This window comes from Leptidea sinapis, chromosome Z (assembly GCF_905404315.1).
Source record: "Leptidea sinapis chromosome Z, ilLepSina1.1, whole genome shotgun sequence".
In the NCBI taxonomy this organism is placed as follows: Eukaryota; Metazoa; Arthropoda; class Insecta; order Lepidoptera; family Pieridae; genus Leptidea; species Leptidea sinapis.
In genome coordinates, this window is record NC_066312.1 from 2,894,240 (window position 1) to 2,918,432 (window position 24,193).

At 33.9% G+C, this 24,193-nt stretch overlaps 2 protein-coding genes across 2 annotated transcripts; one reads left to right on the forward strand and one right to left on the reverse strand.

The window, feature by feature from the left end:
- Window positions 1–10,429, forward strand: LOC126978413 (cubilin-like). Its single transcript, XM_050827185.1, has 4 exons — window positions 1–113; window positions 2,906–3,040; window positions 9,660–9,785; window positions 10,109–10,429. The coding sequence occupies exons 1-4, from the start codon at window positions 65–67 to the stop codon at window positions 10,165–10,167; spliced, it is 369 nt and encodes a 122-aa protein (XP_050683142.1). The 5' UTR covers window positions 1–64; the 3' UTR covers window positions 10,168–10,429.
- A 7,097-nt stretch (window positions 10,430–17,526) lies between these two features.
- LOC126978410 (RWD domain-containing protein 4) lies at window positions 17,527–23,889 on the reverse strand. The gene is made up of 4 exons (XM_050827182.1): window positions 23,720–23,889; window positions 20,639–20,742; window positions 19,352–19,532; window positions 17,527–19,040 (listed from the first exon to the last, which is right to left on the reverse strand). The coding sequence occupies exons 1-4, from the start codon at window positions 23,825–23,827 to the stop codon at window positions 18,876–18,878; spliced, it is 558 nt and encodes a 185-aa protein (XP_050683139.1). The 5' UTR covers window positions 23,828–23,889; the 3' UTR covers window positions 17,527–18,875.
- Window positions 23,890–24,193: the final 304 nt, after the last annotated feature.

A 24,193-nucleotide genomic window follows, 5' to 3' on the forward strand; every position in this document is an offset into this window, starting at 1 on the left:
GGAAGTGATAGCCGTATGCACTATCCAGTACAGCACTGATATCCAGTGGAGCTCAACGCACATCATGAACGGAAAACTTGTGTTGATTCTCGCAGTAATCGTCTGTTCTCTATGTAAGTGAATACGATGTTATGTTGGCACCATCTCCATTTATTGTTACCTACATTTATTTATTTAAAAAAGGAACTATTATTATTCGTGTCTTGTTTTCTTTTTGTTTTATACGCGAATTTATTTGCAATGCTTTGATTTTTATTATTATTTACTGACAAGGCAGTGTCATTTATGATTTCTTCTTATTTTTATTTTAAAATAAAATTGAACGTCTTTTCTAATATAAAATAACACCAACCAATAAATGAATATAAAGTACCACAAGGTAAGTACTTAACAAAAAACCAATTTAATTTAGACTGTTTTATATTTTTTCATATGTCTGTCAATTTATTCCGGCTAATTTCGAAACGGCTCGACCGATTTAAAAGCAAATTTTACTAACATACAGGGTACAGAACTTTATAAAGCGCGCATTTACAAAATCCTCAACCTCAAAGACCAGTCGGGTTAAATCGTCGCTTGACGTCCCTTTTTTCAAGCATACGTTTTCTATCCCTGTTCCTGTAGCAAATTCACAAATAGAGGTGCCATATCAAAATATATAACATTTACAACAATCAATTATTTTAAAGGGTGTCTAATCATCCAAAACAGGACTTTGAAACCGTCATTCAAACGGAAACGTGCACGATAAAGTTTCCTTTAGTACATTTGGCTGATTTAGCAAAATAATATGTATGATACGCGTAATGTTTCATACAAATGAATACATATACAAAATTAAATTGTTAATTACGAAACCTATGGAACTCCAATCATTACAATCTAATTTATAAAATTCTAGTGTCCCGGTGTACTTTGTTACCAAACTCCTCCAAAACGGCTGAACCGATATGTATGAAATTTTCTGTGGATATGGGGTAAGTCTGAGGATCGGCCAAATTTTTCATACCCCTAAATTATAAGGGTGATGCACCCTTAAATATATTTTATTTATTTTTATTTTATTATGATTTAGCATTGAAAAATACATACAACTTAAAATTATCACCCGTCTGCGATCTCTTTTTGTATCGCGATATATTCTTCGCGCGTTACTTTATTCTGTCCACAATTCCGCTTTAAGGGTTATAAAATGGCAATCGAATACAATAACTCTATTACGGTAAATTTTATGTACAATATATTTGGTAGGGCTGAGAATCGGTCGTCATCTATTTTTTATACCCCAAAAATTTTAATTACTGATTTTTTTTATTACTTTATATGGCAATACAACGTTTGCTGGGCCAGCTAGTAACTATATGTAAGGATTTCGAAATGTATATTTCCATGTCAAGTTTTCAATGTCATGTCAATTGGCACTACAGTTTCGCTCGTCAATACAAAATACAAGTAGATTACTATAATAACTAAAAAATTTCAGACCTAAAAAAACCTGGAAGAATGTGGTTTTCACGGCTTTTATATTCGATCGTTTTTTTGAAATTATTTTAATCCAGACCCAGATTTCATGTCATCTGTCAATCGAACCTTAATGTGTATTATAATATGTGTATCTTAATTTTAGAATCCATAAACGTTTATCGGTCACTTTCATACAAATACCAATTTCGAAGTCAAAAAAAGTGTGTGCTGGCTATCTTTACGCGCGATGAAGTTAAACTAAATAACAGATATTTAAATATATGATATATTATATAATATAAATTATATATATCGCAAACTTTGACGATATAACCTCATCATATGAGCAGCGTTGGCATTTCACATAACCCGAATAAAACTTTGACAAGTGTGATTTTATATATTTTACTAGGTCACCCAGCAAACGTTGTATTGCTGATATTAAAATCGCGATACAAAAGTAACTGTTGGTCGTAGATGGGTGAAAATTTGAAGTTGTATGTATTTTTAATGCTGACTCATAATCAAACAAATTTGAAAAATAATGTCAAAAAAATTAAAAAAAAAATCGTGTGAACCATCCTTAACATTTAGGGGGATGAAAAATAGATGTCCGATTCTCAGACCTACCCAATATGCACTCAAAATTTCGGGAGTTCATTTTCACACTTTCAAAATGTTTGCACGTAAAATAAAATATTTCTTTTTTATGAGGACGTTCAGCTGATGTAATTGATACGCCTTGCCCATTTCAATGCAGTGCCGCTCAGGATTCTTGAAAACACCATAAATTCTGAGCGGCACTACAATTGCGCTCGTCACCTTGAGACATAAGATGTTAAGTCTCATTCTAGCTAAAATGGAGCCTCCCACTGGTAAATTAAGAATAAGAAAATGAAGGTTAGATGTCAAGATGACGTTGTTAATATCGGGATAAACCTAATGGGGGTTTTTCTTGTAATCAAGTGTATTGAACAATGTTTTAAATTCTTCTTTTATTATATATTTTTTTGGTTTGAGCTGATAGTCTTGTTACGAGTATTAATGCTTGAAATAAATAAAACTAACTAACTGAAGAATATCGCAAAAAAACAGTATTTTTTAACTATTATTAAAATGATTTATTTAATACAAAAGTAGTTATTAAAAACAAATACACATGGACATTTTCAAAAAATATTACTGAGAAATTGTAAACATTAATCTTAAAACCTTTGAAACTTTTACCGTTAAAAAATTTTTCCTTTCATTTTTCCGACGGAAGTTACCGTCATGTCGCGCCTAATGAATTTTACTTCAAATTTTCATCCTGCTAGGTGGAATTTAAAATATGAATCACAAAAACGGTCAATAAATGAGTTATAGAAAGGTTATTTCATTCCAGTTGAAAACGAATGAAAATTTCATAGTCGATCAAATTAAAATTTAAAAACTATTCCAGGGTTCACGGAATGCTGTGAGCCCGACCAGGCTCAATATGGATGCAAGTTCAGTGGAACCACATGCACATGTGGAAACGGATGCAAAACAGAGTACATCTATAGAACAAGACGGGCGTGCCTTAACGCTTTGAGAGGTATTTATAACATTACTTTCCTATAATAATTAACAATTAATATGTTATGTTTTTAAAGTAATAAGATAACCCTCACTTCTAGGATTAATACACAAATAAAATTAGAAAAACAAAATTTTACGAACGATGCGGGCCTCGAACCCACGACCTCCAAGCCACAACCTGAGAGTTGAACAAAGCAAACAGAATTTTGTAACGAGGCGGTACTCGAACGGTTGGCTCAGTTGGTTAGAGCACCGGCACGGAACGCCGGAGGTCGTGGGTTCGAGTCCCGCATCGATCATACAATATTGTTTTTAAATTTTATTTGTGAATTAACAATTATTCATCTCTATAAAAATCATCAGATACGTATAGGTTCATATATTATTTATTATCTTTACTTACACTGAACTGAAACACACACACACATAAACTGAAAATGACACTCTCTTGGAAGTATTTATAATCATACGCAAACGTATACACACACAAACATATTTTATATTTAGTCTCAATAATATAGACAATAAAATGCAATTATATAATTAGTTAAGAGTGGGGTTGCCATGAGACTCATAGCACCTAGTTTGAGCTCCTGTCCTCTAACTGTAGTTTAACATTTTTAGAATAAGTATTGCTGTAGGTACTATTGTAACTATACTACATATTGGGAGAAACATATGAAATGATTTGAAATATATACGTATTTGATCTCTATTAAAAAAATAACTTGGGTAGTTTATTGCGCCTGCCTCCTCTATCAGAAAGCTAATAATTTGATTTCCGAATCGAAATTATTAATCAAATTCAAAAGTAATTCCTTGGATTACTATTTAGAGATAAAATTTCTATATAGAAAAAATGAGTTTAAATAAAAATATCAAGGTTACTACTTATAGTACCTACTATAAGAGGTGTATTAAATTAAATTTTCAGTTATTTGATACTTTTTAGTTTTTGTCGGGTTTGTTTTTATAGTTTGACAATTCTTAGGCCGCGTTTCCACCTGCAAGACAACTTCCGCGAGAAATGTCTGACTGTCTGTTTGACAGCAGCTTGCAAATGTAAACCCCGTTGCAAGTGATGTCGCGACAGTTTGCCAAGCGCTTCCTGCGAGTAGATGTGATGTCTAAACATGTCTGCATCGACTCGCGACAGATCTCGATGCTTGTCGGTCTAGTTTCGTATATCTCACAGCAAGTATAATAATAATAGTCTTTATTAAAAGGTATATTACCCAATACAATGTATGTTACTTAAAAATTAAATAAAAACAAAAATTAATAATTGAAAATTGCCGATGGTAATAAGCTTATCATAATTAACATTTTGTCGTCACTCTTAATGCAAATTGGTCGTACCTGTTTGGTACCTGTCGTATCAGGGCTATTTTTTGTTCGCCGCCCGGTGCACTGAGTGCCCGTGCCTGAAAATGGAACAGTTCAAATCCTCCGCCAATGTACCGAGAATCTCGTTACTATAGCCCACACGGCTTGTGTTTTTATTTTAATTGAAAATAATGAGACAACGACAAAGTCGTGAATGGTCTCGTGAAGAAACTATAAAGTTAATACGATTTTATGAGTGCAATCCTTGTTTGTGGGACAACCGGCATGCGGACTATGAAAACCGAATTAAAAAAAGCACTGTACTTAATTCCATCGTAAAAGAATTCTCTACAACTGAGAATGAAATTCGAAAAATCGTAGCGTCAAAACGAGTCTTTCCTTCGGTGATATCGAATCTCTGAAATTTGTGTCTTGTGACTCGTTTTTTTTATAAATTCTCCTATTTTACTAATAATACTTCTAAATCAACTGCGGTCGTACGAATAAAATTGAAATATAGTTGACCATCTACCAGTTGTATTTTATGTAAGTACTTAATAAATTATGGCACGTCCTTATTCAGCAACAAAATAATTGTGAATGACGTGCGCGTCTTGGCGGCATGATTTCACACTAAAGAATAGAATAAATCGCAACATTCGTAAGCTCTCGTGTGTAAACACCTCCGCGATAAGTTGCGATAGTATGATCCGCGAGCTTCTCCCAAGACATTTATACCAGAAATAAATTGCTCCTGTGATTCCTCTAGTATTGCAGGAGAACGTGAGCGAAGGTTATTGCTAAACATCAGGTTACTCGTAAGCTCGTTTGTCCTCAAGTAATTAATATTTCCGTAATCTCGTAAGCCCGACTAGAGCGGGTTATTATTATGACCAACGGTAAGTACTCTGTAAATGCCCAAACTTTTATAGCAACGTTCATTATTAGTACATTTGGATATACTATAGGTTTAAATGGATATCAAAATTACCTTGACAAGTCTACTTTTTGCATGAAAATATTAGTTTGGAATTTAATGAAAAAAAAACGAAATATGTATTACAATATAAACTGCGAGGCTATTTTTAATAACAATATTTGATGTACAATTAGATAGAAACTTGAAACACTTGAAACTAACAGCCGTTCCCAATATACTATAGATAGAGATAAATTACTGCCTTCTACTGTCAGTAATTAACTGTCAATAATCTGAAGCTGTCTCAATATCGACGCGTGAATTGAAATTTCCATACAAACTTCTATCGCTGGTAAGCTATACGTCGTCCCATTGACAGACAGCGTGTACGGATAAGGTAAGTTACCGTCGATAAGATTATTGGGATAGAAAAGTCAACGATAGTTACGATTTTTATCTCAAGTAACAGATATACTGAATATTGGGAACAGCCGTAAGACCATTCCTTCGAAGGTCCTTTGTAAGGGTTTATTCTTAATGTTTGCTTTAGCACCCTGATTCGGAATTCACTCAGAATGAAGTAAATTATGTAGGAGTGGTCATAGATATTTAAGTAAGTATAATTATCATGCATAATTAAAGTAAAGAGAATGATAAAAAGATAAGGATTATGATTGCCCGTTCCCAATATACTATCTACAGATAGAGATAAATTACTACCTTCTACTGGCAGTAACTGTCAATAATCTGAAGCTGTCCCAATATACCCGATAAGTCATTCTTATCGCCGTATATTGGGACGCGTGAATTGCAATTTCGATACAAACTTCTATAGCTGGTAAGCTATACGTCCTCCCATTAAGTTTATCAGGACAGAAAAGTTAACGATAGTTTATCTCAAATAGGAGATAGACTGAATATTGGGAACGGCCGTAAGACGAAATGTCAAACATTGCTGGTGACACTTTTACTCAAGCCCTCTATTCAATAACTTCAAAATACTGTACTTAGTTTACTACTTATTTTGCTCACGGCCCACTTTTAGAATATGTTTTTTTAGAGTATTTTCGTGTTTTTTTTAGACTATATTTTTTAATCTACCCACGCCCCATCTGCGCCATTTCAATGCCCCCTAATTTTCTCTGGGTCTTTTACTGCCCCCCCCCCCCCCCCCCCCCAAAAGTCTCAAACGCCCACGTTGAGAACCTATGCTCTAAAAGAACCGTCGGCGTTAATTGCAATTTATCATTTCAAATCTCTCGGCCTTAATGACTATGATTATTTGGTTATTTTAAAGGGACGGCCGGGCTTACGAGCACAGTAGTAGGTAATACTTGATTAGAACCAATATTAGTAAATGAAAGATAAGGCGAAAGCGTGTTGTGTTCGCGTTCGTTCGGCGATGTACAAAGTTCGTACGTAGACAAAGCCTGCAATTATATTCTTATTCAAAAAACGATGTATACTCAAGACCATATGTCAGTAACTAGTTACATTCAAGTGTTAAAGGCAAAGATATTTATTTTCTCAAAATTGATTCCTTTAGAATTATTTTTGATGTCATTTCCAATATACTAGATACTACTACTGCTTCGGAAAACGCCCCAGCATTTTTTTTTGCACTCTTTTTAATCAAATATACAATATTGTATTGTCATTGCTATTGCTATAAATTAATCATAATGTAGTCCCAAGCTGTCGGATCACTTAGATATTCAGCTGTAGGAGCCATTTAAAAAAAAAACATTTAAAATTATTTATAGATAATGCCTGAACAACTAATGAGTTTATTAAAAAAGTGTATACAGTGTGTTGTAACTAAAACGGTCGTGTTCTTGGCACATTGTATCAGTCTATGCACCTTAAAATTCTATCAGAGACAACCTATTTATTAAAACGTGTCCCAGTTTGAAAATAAACCTAGTGATGACTTGTCATGGTCAATATTAGCTGCGCGTATTGAGTGCAGCATTGCATCGAATAAATAGGTGCATCCGTGCCAGTTGGTAATAGTGTCTCGCAGTAATTTAACGTGAACTTATACTTTACAATGCTTTACACTTTCAAATACCATCATCAAATACCGAAGACGCCCCTGTGAATCCTCGCATGTTGATTGTTTCTAGGCTATACCAAAAACTGTGTGTGGATGATGCAGCCACTGTACTTAATAACTTTTGTTTTGTTTTCATTCACATTTACTTTTTTGACTTACTCGTGTAAGGCATTGACTATTTGACCTTTGAGTATGTTTGTTGCATCATTTTTTCATATTATATTGTAATTGAAATGACTTGTAAAACGATGAAAATTTAAACCTTGATTTAAAAGAGTGGCAATGTGTTTCTTGCTACTTCTTCTCATTAGCTCAACCCTTTACGAAGTAGCAGTATATTCAACAATTTTTTTGACATTCGTAAGCGTCATTTCCGTGACCTACATGAATAAAGTGATTTTGGTCCTATTGGGCTATAAGCGAATTTTATGATATACTAGCTGATACTCGCGACTTCGTCGTCCTACACACGTGACTCAGCAGGTATTGCTTATAAAAACTTTAACAACTTATATCTGAAGCTCGCGAGCACAATTGTAGTGCCGCTCACTATTTTTGGGTTTTTCAAGAATCCTGAGCGGAACTGCGTTGTAATGGGTAGGGCGTATCAATTACCATCAGCTGAACGTCCTGCTCGTGTCGCCCCTTATTTTCTTACTGCTAACATTAAAAAAGCCAGTCCTAGTAACCATAATATCACCCAAAGGAGTGTTATTATGAAAACGGATGATATATACTTACTGAATTTCAATACAACACTTGTTTGGATGATGTTATGGTTATTAGAACACTGGGTGTTTTAATGTTGGCAATAAGCTAACTGTTTTAGAATCTTTGATACAGGATTTAAAGCGTGGGTGTGGTTTAACATGTATACGTACCTGTACTATCTAACTGTACCTTATTTTACAAGCCTCACCTAGTAGTAAGTGTAAAATAAAAAAAAAGTAAAATCCGCCATTTGGAATGCTAAAAAAGATATAATTATTTGTAACTAGCTGACTTAGCAAACGTTGTATTGCCATATAAAGTAATAAGAAAAAAATCAATATTTAAATTTTTGGAGCATAAAAAATAGATGACGACCGATTCTAAGACCTACCAAATATTAAGTCGTACATAAAATCTTCCAACTATAGGTAGCTAAAATTAAGTTTTTTATTACCTCCGGAGAAAGCTAGAAAGATGTTAATTAGTTATTCATTTCAGGCGGGGGACACATCAAAGGAAAAATAAAATTGTTGTTTTTATTTAATTCCGAGCATTTTTATATTTATTCACCTTTTAAACCTTCTCTGGACTTAAATAATTCAAGACCAAAATTAGGCAAATCGCTCCAGCCATTCTCGAGTTTTAGCGAAACTAACGAACAGCAATTCATTATATATATATATATATATATAAAATCAATTGCTATATATATATACACACTATGAATATATATATATACACACACAAATCTATATATCTATATATCTTTATATATATAATGTTCATACTATTAAAGTTCGCTGTCACAGTACTCAACCGCATGAAATTGAAATCGCCAAGTAGAATAAATGTGTAGATATAAAGTTGGTAATATTACCGTTAAGACAATCGTTGTCGACTGTGATTAATATACGAGCATATAATATGTATAATATGAAGCGCACACGCAGTGCCCAGCAGTCGTGGCAGCGTTACCCAGTCTAGACCCGGTGTGGCGCACACAGATTGGGCCGAATTGCAATCTTTCATCACCGCTCGGTCGCTATTTTCTGTAATAATAATGTATAGGAGTGTGATCATCAGTAAATCAAGGCATATAGTGAGCCATTCGCCTATTGCCCCCTCTTACAAAAAAAAATATTATTGCAGCGAATTTATATTACGGCTAGCTGATCCGGCAAACGTTGTTTTGGCATATAAATTATTTTTAGAGTTAAACCGTTTCTTGGATATTTTTATAAAATAAAGGATTTTTTCTAAAATAAACGTAGCCTAAGTTACTCCTTATTACATCAGCTACCTGCCAATAAAGTGCCATCAAAATAGGTCCAGACATTTCAGAGATTAGCCGGAACAAACAAAAATTGTAAAAAAATAGTTCGGTGTATGTACCGTATATATTCATATACATGTAGTAAAAACGGTTATTTCAATATTACAAACAGACACTCCAATTTTTATTTTTACGTATAGACGACGTTTCATGTTACATTGCCACGGGTGCATTTAGTGTGTCAATATGATAGGTGGCATTAGAATGCAGTCATAAATCCATATAACACATAAATATTCGTTTTTGGCGTCATTATAACCATAAAAATATCAACCCTTGTCATATTTCAGAGAAGAACTCAAACGTATGTTTTCGCATGCCCTGTGTGAGAGGCACATGCATACAGACAGCTCAAGACTCCGGATATACGTGCAAATGCGAAGGAACTGGATATTATGGTCAAAGATGTGAAAAAGGTAAATTTTATATTCACTAAATACTAAAATAATTACTCATTTATTATTCGAAACACTATCATCGTAGCAGACTTGTACGCAATGCACAATCAATAAGAAATTATGAGACCTAAGGTAAATTGGACTGTCTTGATCAAATTATCTGTCTATACAATATAGGTACACTTGTTAGAAAAAAAATATGCACGAAACACTATCAGATGTAGGATTGGCAGAAACATGACAGTGAAGTTCCCATATCCAGACCTTCACCCACCACCGCCGATGATAAATGTAAAATAAATATGTTTTATTATTAAGTCATGTTTTATTTACTGTTTCAGCCTGTCCAACAATACAGATGCGAGGATTGCTGTTCCCTCATGAATGTGTTGTTATTTAAAACCACGACTGTATTTCCATAATATTAAGCATACTAATATTACTTGAAGTCTTAAAAACTTACTTATGATGTTATCTTCTCGTATGACGAAACAAGTAAGATTCAGTGCAAACGAATCCAGTATGTACACTTATTTATTAAGTAGGTATTTAAGTGATATATTTAGAGGAAGATAATATGAACAATTTATTGATTTAATATTATATCTTAAAATAACACGTGTAGAATATGTTTACTTAATAAAAATTGGCTTTTACTTGAATTGCATGGTTTCATTTCACAATAACGCTATAAATTATAAGCTACCCTCAGTTCTTTCGAACTCAAACCTTTCAAATTAAAACACTTAATTAATATTTCAGCTTAAGATTGTCTTTCTACTAAAGATATTATGCTATGATACTATGAATGGGTTTTATGTCCATCAATCACATTCATTGGTCCATTTAATGAGTAAAAATATATTAAATAATAACTATTAATTGCAGTCATCTGAATACGAATTCAAATCAAGTTGGTTCTTCAATTTTATTTCAATCGTTAGCTTTGTTAAGTGTTATTTTTTAATTAATGTTATTTTCTCATCTACGTGGAAATCCACATTGGGTCCATAGATAGTGTGAAATGTATAAAATCATTGATATTTGAAATTATAAGAAAAATGTGAAATGTGAAAATTGTACTTTTTTATTTAAAGAAATGACTACTACTTTTTTGATATCCGATTTGTATGAAACAAGGTCTATAATTTTGCTCCCGATCATAATATGCCTACGTGTGAAACTGAGTTAGCAATACTAATCCTGAAACAACAAGAAGATAAATAATTAATATTCAGATTAGTAATTAGTATCGGAACCGCGGTCATCTGGAGGGCAAAGCCAAATTGGCTTCGAAATATACTTCAAGCCGGCCCATATTCTAGCGCTCTACAAAGCACAAGTCCGACCACATATGAAGTATTGCTGTCATCTCTGGTCTGGTGCACCCCAGTATCAACTCGAACCATTTGACCGCGTGCAACGCAGAAATGATCGAGTTGTTGGGGATCCAGTGCACCTAGCGTTGCGTAGACGTCGCCATCGCTTCATTGTGTGTCTTCTACCACATTGTTCATTGTTGGAGTGTTCCGAAGAACTATTTTACCTTATTACTGCCGCCAATTACAGGATTACGAAATCATCCCCACCATATGGATGTGTAGCATTAAGAAGGGTCAGCAATTACGGTCCGGTGATACCTGTGGTGTTGCAGGAGAATATGGGCGGTGGTGGTCACTTAACCTTAGGTGATTCTTACGGTCGTTCGTTCAGTTAAAAAAAGTTAAACGTGAGTGCTTTCTAACTTACACTTTAAACAATTTTAATATGCAATTTAAAATAATTTGTTTAAAATTATTATAATTCGTTACACAGTCGGCTTCATATTTGAACACTGGCAACATTGAATACAAACATTATCTTTGGTGAAATATTCATTAAATTACTAGGTAAAGCCGAATGATTCTTACTTAACAGATAATTTTATAGAAATAATGACGAAGTATTCCGTCGGTGATTTTGTTTACGGAGAGAAGCTTGGAGACGGAGGATTTGGGTCTGTTTACAAGGCCCATGATATTATAAATCAAAGAACAGTGGCGTAAAAAAAAAATTGTGCAGCTTCAACGACGAATCAACAGAAAGAATATAAAATTCAAAGAAGGTTATGTCATCCTAATATAATTCAATGTTACGGCGCCTATTTACATGAAAATTACTTCTTTCATATACAAGAATTTGCTCCATTTGGGTCTTTAATGGACTGGATAAGAAAATTAGGAAAATTTAATGAATCATGTACCGCCTATTACATGAGAGAGATATCAAAGGCGTTGAGGTACTGTCATGGCCTATCTGCCTTGCACCGCGACATAAAACCTGATAATATCGTTCTTGGTGTAAACTGGATTCCCAAAATCTGCGACTTTGGGTGTTCCGTAAAATCGCCAGGAATGCGCCGTTTCACGCGTATTGGCACTTACGACTACTTAACACCCGAAATCATAAAAGGAGAGCCGTACAGTACTGACATCGATATCTATTGTCTCGGTGTACTGTGTTACGAGTTACTAGTTGGATTACCTTCGTTTTATTCAGAAAATAATAATGTGCGAATGAAGAAAATTACATTTGGCATAATTAAATTTCCTATGCAAAAAATTTAATTCAAAAATTAGTGAAACTACAAGCTGAAGAGAGATTACCCTTAGCTCACCTGCCGCAACACCCGTTTATTAAAATAAACGGACCAAATAATTGTCCTACGCCAGTACTTGAAACCTTCCTTAAGAATTTGGGATAAGTTTATACAGATATTTGAATTAAGTTTTAAAAATAAATAATTATTAAAAATCTACACTTAATTTATTTAATTGTTTATTATATAAGATAGGTAAGTTTAAAAATATATTCTATTGTAACTAACATTTTATTATTGACTGTTGTTACTAACATTTAATAATTGAATTAACATAAATATTTGACTTAGTAATAATTAATTAAATAACGCATTTATTGGAATTACAAAAAAATTGTTAATATTGGTTAAATAATATTTGAATTCCAAGTTTGTATAAAGACCATTTTAAATAATGAAGCTATGAAAGTTTCAGGCTCATACGCATCATGCGAGCCTACCTTACTGATCGCTCCTTCCGATATCGAGTAGAGGGCACCCTATCCTCACCCAGACCCATCAGGTCTGGTATGCCACAGGGTTCAGTCCTCTTTCCCACTATTTTCTCGCTCTTTGCGAGCGACATTCCCAAGTTTCCGAGTGTCCAGCTCACTCAATACGCTGACTATACGGCACTCTACTTTGGCTCCAACCGCTCAACCTTGAGCAAGAACATTAAAGTGCTTCAAGCCGCCGTCGATAAACTAGGCAACTGGTTCAGAAAATGGCGGATTGAAGTGAACCCCACCAAGAGTGCAGCGGTACTCTTCGGTAACGCGAATAGCATCCGCGCTAAAAAAAACAAACGACCGACGTTATTAAATTATATGAAACACCCATACCGTGGGTGCAGGATTACAAATACTTAGGAGTCACGTTCAACAGCGATATGAACTTCAAGAAATATATCGATATGGTATGCAATAGAGCCCGATTTGTCCTCAGTCGCCTTTATCCACTTGTGTGTGGGCGAAGCAAACTTTCGCTCAAACACAAAGTGACGCTGTACAAAACCATCGTACGGCCCATACTGTCATACGCAAGCGTCGTATTCGCGAACACCCGACCGACATACTTACGTCGTTTGCAAGTAGTTCAATATAAACTCACGCGCATGGCAACCGGAGCCCCGTGGTTCATCCGAAACGTAGACCTTCACTGCGATCTAGAGCTTCCGACGATAGCTCAACACTTTAAAGAGATCACACAAACACCGACACAGACACGCACACACCGCCGTCGCAGGCGTAGGCGCGGTCAACCGCCGCAAACCACTGGCACTCGTGTGGTGAGATACACCACACATTCTTTTGATACCAGACGAGACGTTAGTCCTCGTCCTGTAATCGTTTCACTCCACTCACACTCAAACACGGACTGACTGACGGACTGACATACACCACTTACACAATCACAAACACACTCCACAAACAGACACAAACATACATGCACACAAACATTTACACTACTGACATACATACAAACATACATACACTCCTAAACTCATACATACACACTTACATACATTACACAAAAATTCACCACACTCGTCGGCGAATGTGTTCTTCTCATCTTTTCATCTTCATTTTCATTCTCTATCCTTCCCACAAGCACACAGCCGGTCCGAGGTTCGAGTCTCCTTAGGAGACGCCCCGCGACTGTTGTTGCGTAGTCTTTGCAGCCTCCACGGCCCATGTCCTATGTCGCTGTAAAAGCCGTCAGGGCCAACAGCATAGAGGAGGTTTTAGTCGGTATGGGGTGTCCGCTTACGCAGACGCTCGAGTCCGACATATTACGGCCCGTAACAGTATTTCCTCCTCTCAAAAAAAAAGAAGCTATGAAAGTGCTGGCACTATTATTTCTGACAATAAAGCTATTTCTTCAGCTTTTGATTATCTAGTTTTAAGCAGATAATGTTTAAATTAATGATTTAATGTAGATTTAATTATTTATTTGAAGAATATAGAATCATTCTTGAAAAACTATATAGGTTTATTATTACAACCACTAGTATTTTAATTACCGAAAATGGTCTAGCACTGTAGAACAAAGATGTTTTTTTGCCTGTTTGACTAGAATTATAACAATACGGTTAACTTTTTGAGAATCCTTTTAAATATAAACACAATTCTCAATAATAACGTTAAAATATTTCTTTGTCTTTTAATAATGAAATTGTAACAATTTAGCCATTCTAGTGGTGGTGACAATTTACTAGCTATAAATCAGCTTGTATTAGTAATTTTGAATAGCGGTGTATAAATTGACGTTGGTACAAATATGTTTTAAAATTATTATTATTTAATAATGTTGTCTATTATTTGCATCCAATCTTTTATAATATCGCTACAATTATTAAGTTATATGATTAGTTTGCAGCATGATGGATTGTGTACAATAACTCCGACTGCAACTCTGCTAAAGCATATTTTCTTCGTTCCTATACCTTTTTCCTTACCTTATGAAGTTTACTAAAGATGACCTAAAATAAATTGAAACAAGTTATCATGTAAAGAAGGACAAATACATTAAATTTAACAATATATCAGTGATAATAGTTCAGTATTTCAGAAGTGACATATTTTTTGCCATTAATATTAGATATTAATCTGTTAAGGAGCTTGGGGTTTTGCCCCAATAACTTAGCAACATACTCTTTTTCTTCCATTATCTGTTAGACAATGATACAAAATAGTAGGTCCTGATCTACGTTATTATTCTCAATATAATGATTAAATCATGTAAAAATACCTTTTATATTAATTTGCATAATCTCAGAAGTGGATCAGCGGCTTATGATTTTTTATGACAATAAGGGACGAGGCGTTCAGCTGATGGTAATTGATACGCCCTGCCCAGTAGAAAGCAACGCCGCTCAGGACTATTTAATAACTCAAAAATTCTGAGCCTGACTGAGGCCTGAGCCACCTTGAGACATAAGATTTTAAATCTCACTTGTTATTTTTTTATGATGATACTTCACTTATTCTTAAAGTGAAGCGACGTGCAGATATTGATGACGAGGTAAACAATGCACTCTCAAAGATAGTGCGTTGGTTTGAGACGAATAATCTGCACTTGAACAGTACAAAAACAAAGTGTTTACGGTTCATTACACCAAACACAGCGAAGTTACAAACCAACGTACTTATAAATGACCAGAGATTGAAACTTGTGGACACTACGGTCTTCATGGATATCACGTTAGATAAAAAACTTCAGTGGAGTCCCCATATTGCCCAACTAGCAGATAGGCTCAGCTCTGAGGAGTATGCCGTTAGAAATATTAGAGAATACACGAATGTTGCGACTGCAACCGCTAGATTAGTGTACTTTAGTTATTTTCACAGAGTAATGACGTACGGTATTTTACTGTGGGGTCATGCTGCTGACTTTAATATAGTGTTTGTTCTGTAAACTGTTTTACAGAACATATCAGCTTGGATATAGACAGTCTCTCAAAGAAAAATTTAAAGAAATTAATATTATGACTGTTAATTGTCGGTACATTTATAAAATTAATTATATACGTTCACAATAATCGTACCTTATTGCTCTTAATAGTGTTTTTAAAAGGGGTTGCTTTTAACAAATTCTAGTAGGCTTCATAACATACATAATAGCTTTAGGGGTAATGTATTCACTTTTATAATAAACTCCCAGCCACTGTTCAGGCATTCTATATAAATAAATTAAATTTTTTTATTAAAAAATAGCTCTGTCATAAATCAGTCTTCTCCACAGCTGTATATCGAAGTGATCGGACAGCCTGAGACTACCTTATGATTATTTTATTAAAAAGAGCGCAAAAAAGGAATGCTGCGAGAGTTTCTTGCACCGCTTCTTCTCTCTCAGAGCGCCATTTTTTTTCGAAGCGGTGGTAGTATCTAGTATACTAGAACTGACTTCAAAAATAATTCTAAGGAATCAATTGTGAAAAAAATATATGCCTTTATTGCCCAGTAATTTCACTAGCTATGGCGCCCTTCAGACCGAAACACAATACTGCTTACCCATTACTGCTTCACGGCAGAAAAAGGCAGGTTGTGGTACCCATAATCTAGCCGGCATCCTGTGCAATGAAGCCACTTACTGGTAATGGGTAAGTCATTATTTGTGGCGTATTGCGTCAGGTCCCCCTTAAGTACCTCTCTCATGTGCAATGAGGTCCAACCTCAAGAACACCAGCCACTAGGCCGCATGGAATTGGGAGGCCGAGGCCAACCTCCCTACTCGCCATATCTAGCCAAAACCGACATGCTAACGCAATTTTTAAAAAGGTTACATGGTAAACAAAATTTCTTTTCAAGAAGCAATACAAAATGATTTCACACAGTTTGTTAACTCTAAGTTATCAGAATACGACCGCAAAGGCACAAATGACCTCCCCGTGAGATGGCAGAAATCTATAGTTGACTTACAAAGATGAATATTTGAACCCCTTAACTGCTGTCGAGCATGCTAGTTGTAAGCATGCTCGACTATGAGTCTGTCAGGCGTAATAACTATATTATAACTTCAGCTTAAATCTTGGCAGACAAGTTATTATCCACCATTATCGCTACAGCATCAAATACTATTAAAGCACCCTTCATTCAGTTTTCGTTTTAGAACGCCTCACAACGTGCAAGTGCTCTAGGCATGCCACTGTGTGATGATATTGCAATAAATCATTGTTAATATGTCTCAATTTACACACTAAACATTACAAATGGGATGTTAATGTTTGTCTCAGAGCACATTAAATTGTGATTTTATAACAAGATATGGATTAGCTTACTATATTTTAGTAAATAAAAGAACTCTGGCTTAACCTATATCCATTTCTCCATTGTTTATATTAGGTATAAGATGATATTGTCGATACAACTTCTTTCCAATAGAAGTGCAAAACGAGCATGGTGTATTTAATGGTAGGTGGTCACCATACTACATACTTTTGCAACACCAGAGGAATAACAGGAGTGTTGCTGGACTTCAAGATAAGTGTATCCATGTTGCATTGTCCCGGAAACCTGAGCACCTTCATTCCATAGTTTGGTTGCATGTGGCTCTTTGAAATTCACAAAAATTCTAATTTCAAGTGCTTTTTGGGTTTGTTAATCACATTATGAAAGCATGCTTATCCAATTTAAACTAATATTTTAAACAGAAAAGATTTCATTTATTCTATATCTGTTACAATGCACAGTTTAAAACATTAACATAAACACCAAGGCTTATTTTAAAAGTTAATCGTTTATATAAAAATTAAAGAATAGATTAAAAAAAAGGAAAATTAGAGATTACCAAAAATTTGTCTACACAAGTACAATGATTGAGAAAACTATTGATGTTTCATAATTTACTAATTTCTGTATATTTAAATAAAAATCTTTTTAAAAGATTAAGATGCATGTGAATGTGACAGATCTTTAATATCGTATACTTGGGTAAAAATGATCATTTACATAGATTTTAACCCTATGTTAACTGCCATTCTGGGTCAATATTTTTAACAGGCTTGTGCAGTTACAATAACTAGCATTTGAATCTTTTAAAAAGTTTGTTTATTTAAATGTGTGATACCAAATAACTAATGATAATGAAAACTACATTATTTATAGTTTTCCTATATCTTTAACAATCAAATTCTATCTAGGTGAAGTTAGACCTGAAGTTAGAACTACTAAGAGCACAAGCTTTTTAAATCATGCATATTTACATTACATTCATTTTACAAGCAGAAAGTAATTTAGTACCGTTTGTACGAATTGCCTTGCCATTCTCATCCCGTGGTTGCCAGTAATAATGTCATCTTCTTATCCTGTGATGTGTTCCTCTGTTGTTTCTTTCACATTAAAGTAACGAGCAATTTCGCAGGAGACATATTCGATCTTAACATAAGTATAATAATGAAGATAAAATGCGTTTTCATGGAAGAAGGACAAACAGTCATACAAATCAGCCAATGACTACTGCTCACGTTTCTTGTAACACCAGAGGAACGAAGCGAGCATTTGCACATTGGCTTGCCATCAAGTCATAAAAAAACGCATTGCACTCCGGGAGTGCCGGTAGAAGTGAAAACTTAAACATTAACGTTGTACATAATTAATTTAAAAATATTTGAAAATATATGACTTCACAGTCTCATCTGACTGTAATAACGACATGTTATCTACATAACAACTAACCACTGTGATGGTTTGTTTGCTTCTTTTATATTAAAATAGTATCTAGTTTTGGGGAAAATATCAAAACAAATCTTTTGGGAAGTCGATTCAGCTAAAGACTGTGGATCTGAAATGCTGATAATTATTATTAGTGAATAAAGCGTTTACTTTTACTCATCTCCTAAAAGGCTTATGATTCCTCTGGTGTTGCAAAGGAGCAAGCACAGCATTAATCACTCACTCATGGGTCCTTCTATACCATAAAAACACATACTACATATTATGATTCCAATACAGATGCAATCACAAATTACAATAAAATTTTTAATTGCACATTCAGGATGGCTGGTGCGGCACATGAGACAGATGTTTAACAATATCAATCCAGTCCCATCCACGCGGCTTCTCCCCACCACGGCCCATCTCAGCTCTGTCCCAGGCCCGTCTCTTCTGTGACTTACTCAGTTGCTCCTTTTTCTCTGTCTTTTTACTACTTTCTGCCTGAAAATTTCAATAAAATTACTATCCTATTCTTTTTTGTACTATAATCTTATACACACAACAGACAGACGAAGAAGACAGAGAAAAAAATTCAGTTCCATGGCTAAACAAAGATTATTTTCAAATACAACTCAAGATCACCTTTTCAATACTGGCATCACTGTAACAAATTATAATTTTTCTGTTTAAATAGCCTAAAATGCAGTGACTAAAAAAGCTTGTAAGCTTCTTAACCAAAATATCTGTAGTAATTGCATTCAAATGCAAAATATAATACACTTATATAATAAAACCCTGAAACAAAAATTTACCTGATCTTGAATAGCAATCTTCTCAACCTTTGCTGTAATAACCTCAGTGGCTTCCTGTGAAAGTACTTCTGTCATCTTCTCCTTCAGAAACTCAAATAGAGTATATGTCATAGCAGAACCCATCCATTGTTCAGCTTCTGCATCAACCAATTTTATAATTTTTTCCTTGACAGCTGCAGACCTGCAATGTTAAAGAAAATATTTTTTATGACAATCTCAAACAAATGACGGATATAATATTTCTATAATATTGTTTCCTAACAAAGAAACATTTCAAGTACCGTTTAAGAATCCTAAGATCAACCACTTTTAAAAGTAAAAAAAAAGTATTTATGGTGTTTGGTAAGTGTGTATAGTGCATTTAAAAAAACAATGTAATATCGCAAAAGACAATAGATGTTTTCGAAAATATGACAAGTTCAATACCACGGAAAATGGATGGATGACATTGAAATGAGAGTAATATTAGGTAAGGTAAAGTTTTTTCAATCAATAATAATAAATAAATCAAGATTTTTTTGTTTGAATAAATTTAATTAAATTATTTTCAGAATTCAAGTAAATATGTATATATAAGTTCTAATACAATCACATTACTGCATGAAAAACAATCAAATTTAAACGCCTTTATTCTGGGCTATGAATGACAGAATACAGTACTCCAAAAGGAGCAATGACACTATCTGGTAGAACATGAACTCCCAAATAAATTAAATTAATATTTTCAAGAAAAGAGCACACCCCCACCTTAAAGGCTGTCAACACATCTCTTAGCCCATGGCTTTGTGGATGTCCATGGGTGGCTGGCTCACCACTCCACTCCACTGCCAGATCACAGTGAAATCCAATCCCACTCCAAGTTTTTTGACTGACATTTAGTGGTGATGATTTACAAAATAAATAACTGATGGGAACAGATAGAGATTACATCCTGCACACTATACAATGTTCAGCATTTCAAAACTTTGATAACTGTTTAAAGACAGTGATGGTATTAGAAAGCACCACAGAGCTGTTCTTCTTGATGGAATCCTGTAAAGTATCCTCCCACTACATTTATTGGCAGGTTTTAGTGTTGCGCACCACCATACTAGGTTTTTGTTTCAACCTTTAGACGGAAGTGTAGTCTTTCATTAAAACAATATAGAAACTTTTGCTGTTGCAAGAAAACAGGCCCGTGATGATCATATATCATTCACTATTATTTATTATTAAGGTGTCAATGTTGTAATAAAAAAGGATTTTTCAAATAATTAACAAATTAAAATTAAAATTAGAGTTACTCACAAGTGTTGGTTATAGAATATTTCCAAATTCAAATGTGGTTTTTCTGTGGGATAACGAGGTCCCCAAATAACCTCCAAGATAAATGTTTTGTCCCCTTCAGTAAACTGAAAACAATTTTTGTTTTAAAATTTCTTAATGCTAGGAAACTTTTTACTTCTTGTCTTACTTAATTAAGACAGAGCTGGGCTATGATTTGGAAATACATTGGCACAATATTTGATGAAAAAAGGTTACTACTATAATATTGAAAAAAAATCAAGAATCCTATGGTGGTATTCATTTTGTGAGGAAACATCAACTTTAAGAGATTTGAATTTTTACAATTTTAATATTTCATTGATTTTAACCACATTATGAAGTTTGACTTTAATAGTTAGTGATTGTGATGACTTTTCATACAAAATAATAATACCAAGCATAAACTTATCTGGAAACAAAATCAAAAGGTTAAGTTACATAATATCCCCCTTATTCATAATGGTCCGCTATCTTTAAACAGCCGCTAAGGAATGTTTTTTTTCATTCTGACTTAGGTTGATAGTAGAAGACAGAGTGAGAATTAACAATGCTTTAAGTTAGCAGACTATTATGAATAAGGGGGTTAATGTATATGAGGCCGGCCACAGGCCTGGTGACATCCAGAATTTACAGTAATATTTCAGATAACAGATTTTAGATAAGATTAATGATAATAGTTATACCAAGCTAAAACTAATCTAGAAACCAAATCCTATTCCAGAAACAAAAGGTAGGTACGTTCTTACTTAACCTCAAAGTTAGAACATAAATACATATGAGCCTGGCCACAGGCCTGGCAACAACCAGTATTTACAGTAATATTTGAGTTAACAGAATCTAGATAAGACTCAAGGTATTATACCTAATTTAAGTAATTAATACAACTAATGATATTGTGTCATTTAAATGTTATCTAATAATTATAGAACATTTTGAGATTTATAAAAAAATGTAAATCTGAAAAAAACAAGTTGCCTCATCCTGGGAGTGCTGCAGAGGGTAAAGCGGACCCCTCGAACTACCGCTGTAGAGACCAAAGAGTAAAGTATAATTCTTGAGGCCAGCAATATTCCTTCGCATGACCACATTGTTAGCAATGGAATACCCACAACAATTTTTAAACTACAGTTGCTGTAATACATAGTATCACCTTATTTTACATAGTAGTAGTAGAATTACCTTGAATTTTATCTAATTATTATTATAATGTTAAAAATCTAGATTTTAGCAGTGTGACATTCACACTTTATTTTTATTTTGTTTAATTTGAGTTCTCCTATACTTGGATCATCAGTTATAGTTATGAGACTGATTGCACTTAAAGGAATATTTTAACTTTTATATTGGTGAGCACTTCATTTTATTTTCTATTTTCGAAGTGAAAACTGATTCAGTGGCATTGAGCACTTATGGGTATAAAATATAAAACTCACATTAGGACATGTCATACTATAATAACAAAAAGATAATTTGTCAGTTGAATTATGTAATATTAATTGTCATTTTTGTGTTTTCCTCAATAAATGAATATTTTATTTTAACACATAAATACTAGTACTTAAATTAAATTTTAATTATATGGTAACATTACTTGTAGCAGTTGTTATTTAACCAGTAGCAGTAGCAGGAAACATTAGTGGTACATGTCTTCTAGCACAGCAGTGAAATGACAACAGTAGCAGAGCAGTTGCAATTATTTAACAGAATTGCCCAGCAGAGCTTTGCCAGGCATAGCCAGAATTTGTTCCATCAAAAGTAAAAAAAAAATATAATTGCAAAAATAAACTTGAACACACACCAGCATGGAGGACATAATGTCCTACTCAGTGCTGGCAACAAAGTATAACTGTCCAGACCAAAGCCATGATATATGCAAATCACATGAACTAAAGTCATGACATGCACCAGTTAATTAATCAGGCCCTTGCAGTTTCTTGATATTTTACTTGGTAAACATAAGTAATGAGTATAAATCACAGTACGGGTCTACATTAGAAATTCACATTTTTATCTAAGGGTTGAGAGTAGAAGGGGGAGGAGAATGGATAAAAAGCCCTTCTACACCCAAAGCACAGAAATGAGTAATTTTATTTTAATTTAACTTATTTTCAACTTCTTGTTAGGTTAATTTTGAAAAGGGTGTCCAAGTTATTTGCCGATTACCTTCGATCTTTAACCTCAGACCCTTCAAACATTAACTATTAGTAAATTAAGCTCTATTATCATCACTTCCTTGTTTTATGGGCTTTTACAAGGGTCCAACATGGGAACCATATACAACAAGTTTTTCAGACTAATTTGAGTCTACACATCTCTGGCCAAGCAGTCATAATGGCTGTTGAAAAATGTTCCGTTTCACTGTCACACTGTTTATTTTTTCTAATAGACTTAAAAAAGTAGGTTCATTGTACTTTCAACACAAATAAAAAAAAAAAAACAAATCTCCAAGAGGAGTGAGAGGGGCAAACAACCACCATAAAATAAAACCCTTTTCATAGCCAATTTGGGATGCAAATTTTTAATGTTAACCTAATAATTGTTATCCCAATTAAATACCCTGGGTTGTGTGGTGAAATAACCTATTTCACCACACAACCCTGAAGATATATATATATATATATATCGGACACAAACAGAATAAAGGGACAGATGATCATGTAGTCCTCAGTCTGACCATGTCCTGTAACATCTGGGACATGACTCTTTTGTTGCAATAGACCATATGTCACATAATTAAATGTGTATATAAACTAACAATATACAGTTTAAATGTAAATCTATAGCAGCAAAGAAAAATGTTAAAATAAATCAATTGTTTAGGATTGTCTTTATCGTATATGTTCTTATTATTCATTTTAATATTCATTAAGTTTTTAGCAGATTAAGGTAAGTTACACTCATTGCTGTTATTTATCCAAGCAGTTGTAGTTGAAATCCATACGAGAAAACCATTAAGTTTCAAACAGTATGCGCCTGGATAAACAACTTATTATACCTACTATTGATTTTCAATCAATGGAGAGCGCAGTCATGGTGGATCCTTACATAATAATTATTACCCACCTTGTATTGATAAGTTGTGTCATTTACTTGCTTGAAATTCTTATCTCCATCGTAAATAGACTTCAACACTTCTACTTCATCAGCCTGTTGCTCAGCGTCATCGGACATCGTATACAATACAACCTCAAAATTGCCTCAAAAGTAAACACAGTTCAACACTTGATAAAACTTTTATGTAATTTTTTTTTTTGGGTTTTTATGACCTGGTATATAAGACCTTTAAGTCAAGTCTTTTTTTATTATCTAAATATGTATACTTTTCATTTCACAGTTCACTGATCACTTCACTTTATTTTATATTGTTAGAATTGTAATCTTAATATATTGATATAATAGTTTATAACTTCTTTTGTCTCTTAATAATTGATCAAGTGGAGGCGGGCGGGATGAAGAATCACTAAAAATTTTGGAGTCACTGATTTCACTAGCCAGCAAGAGTCTGTCAAAACACTTTTTGTTTGTTTTTACCGTTTA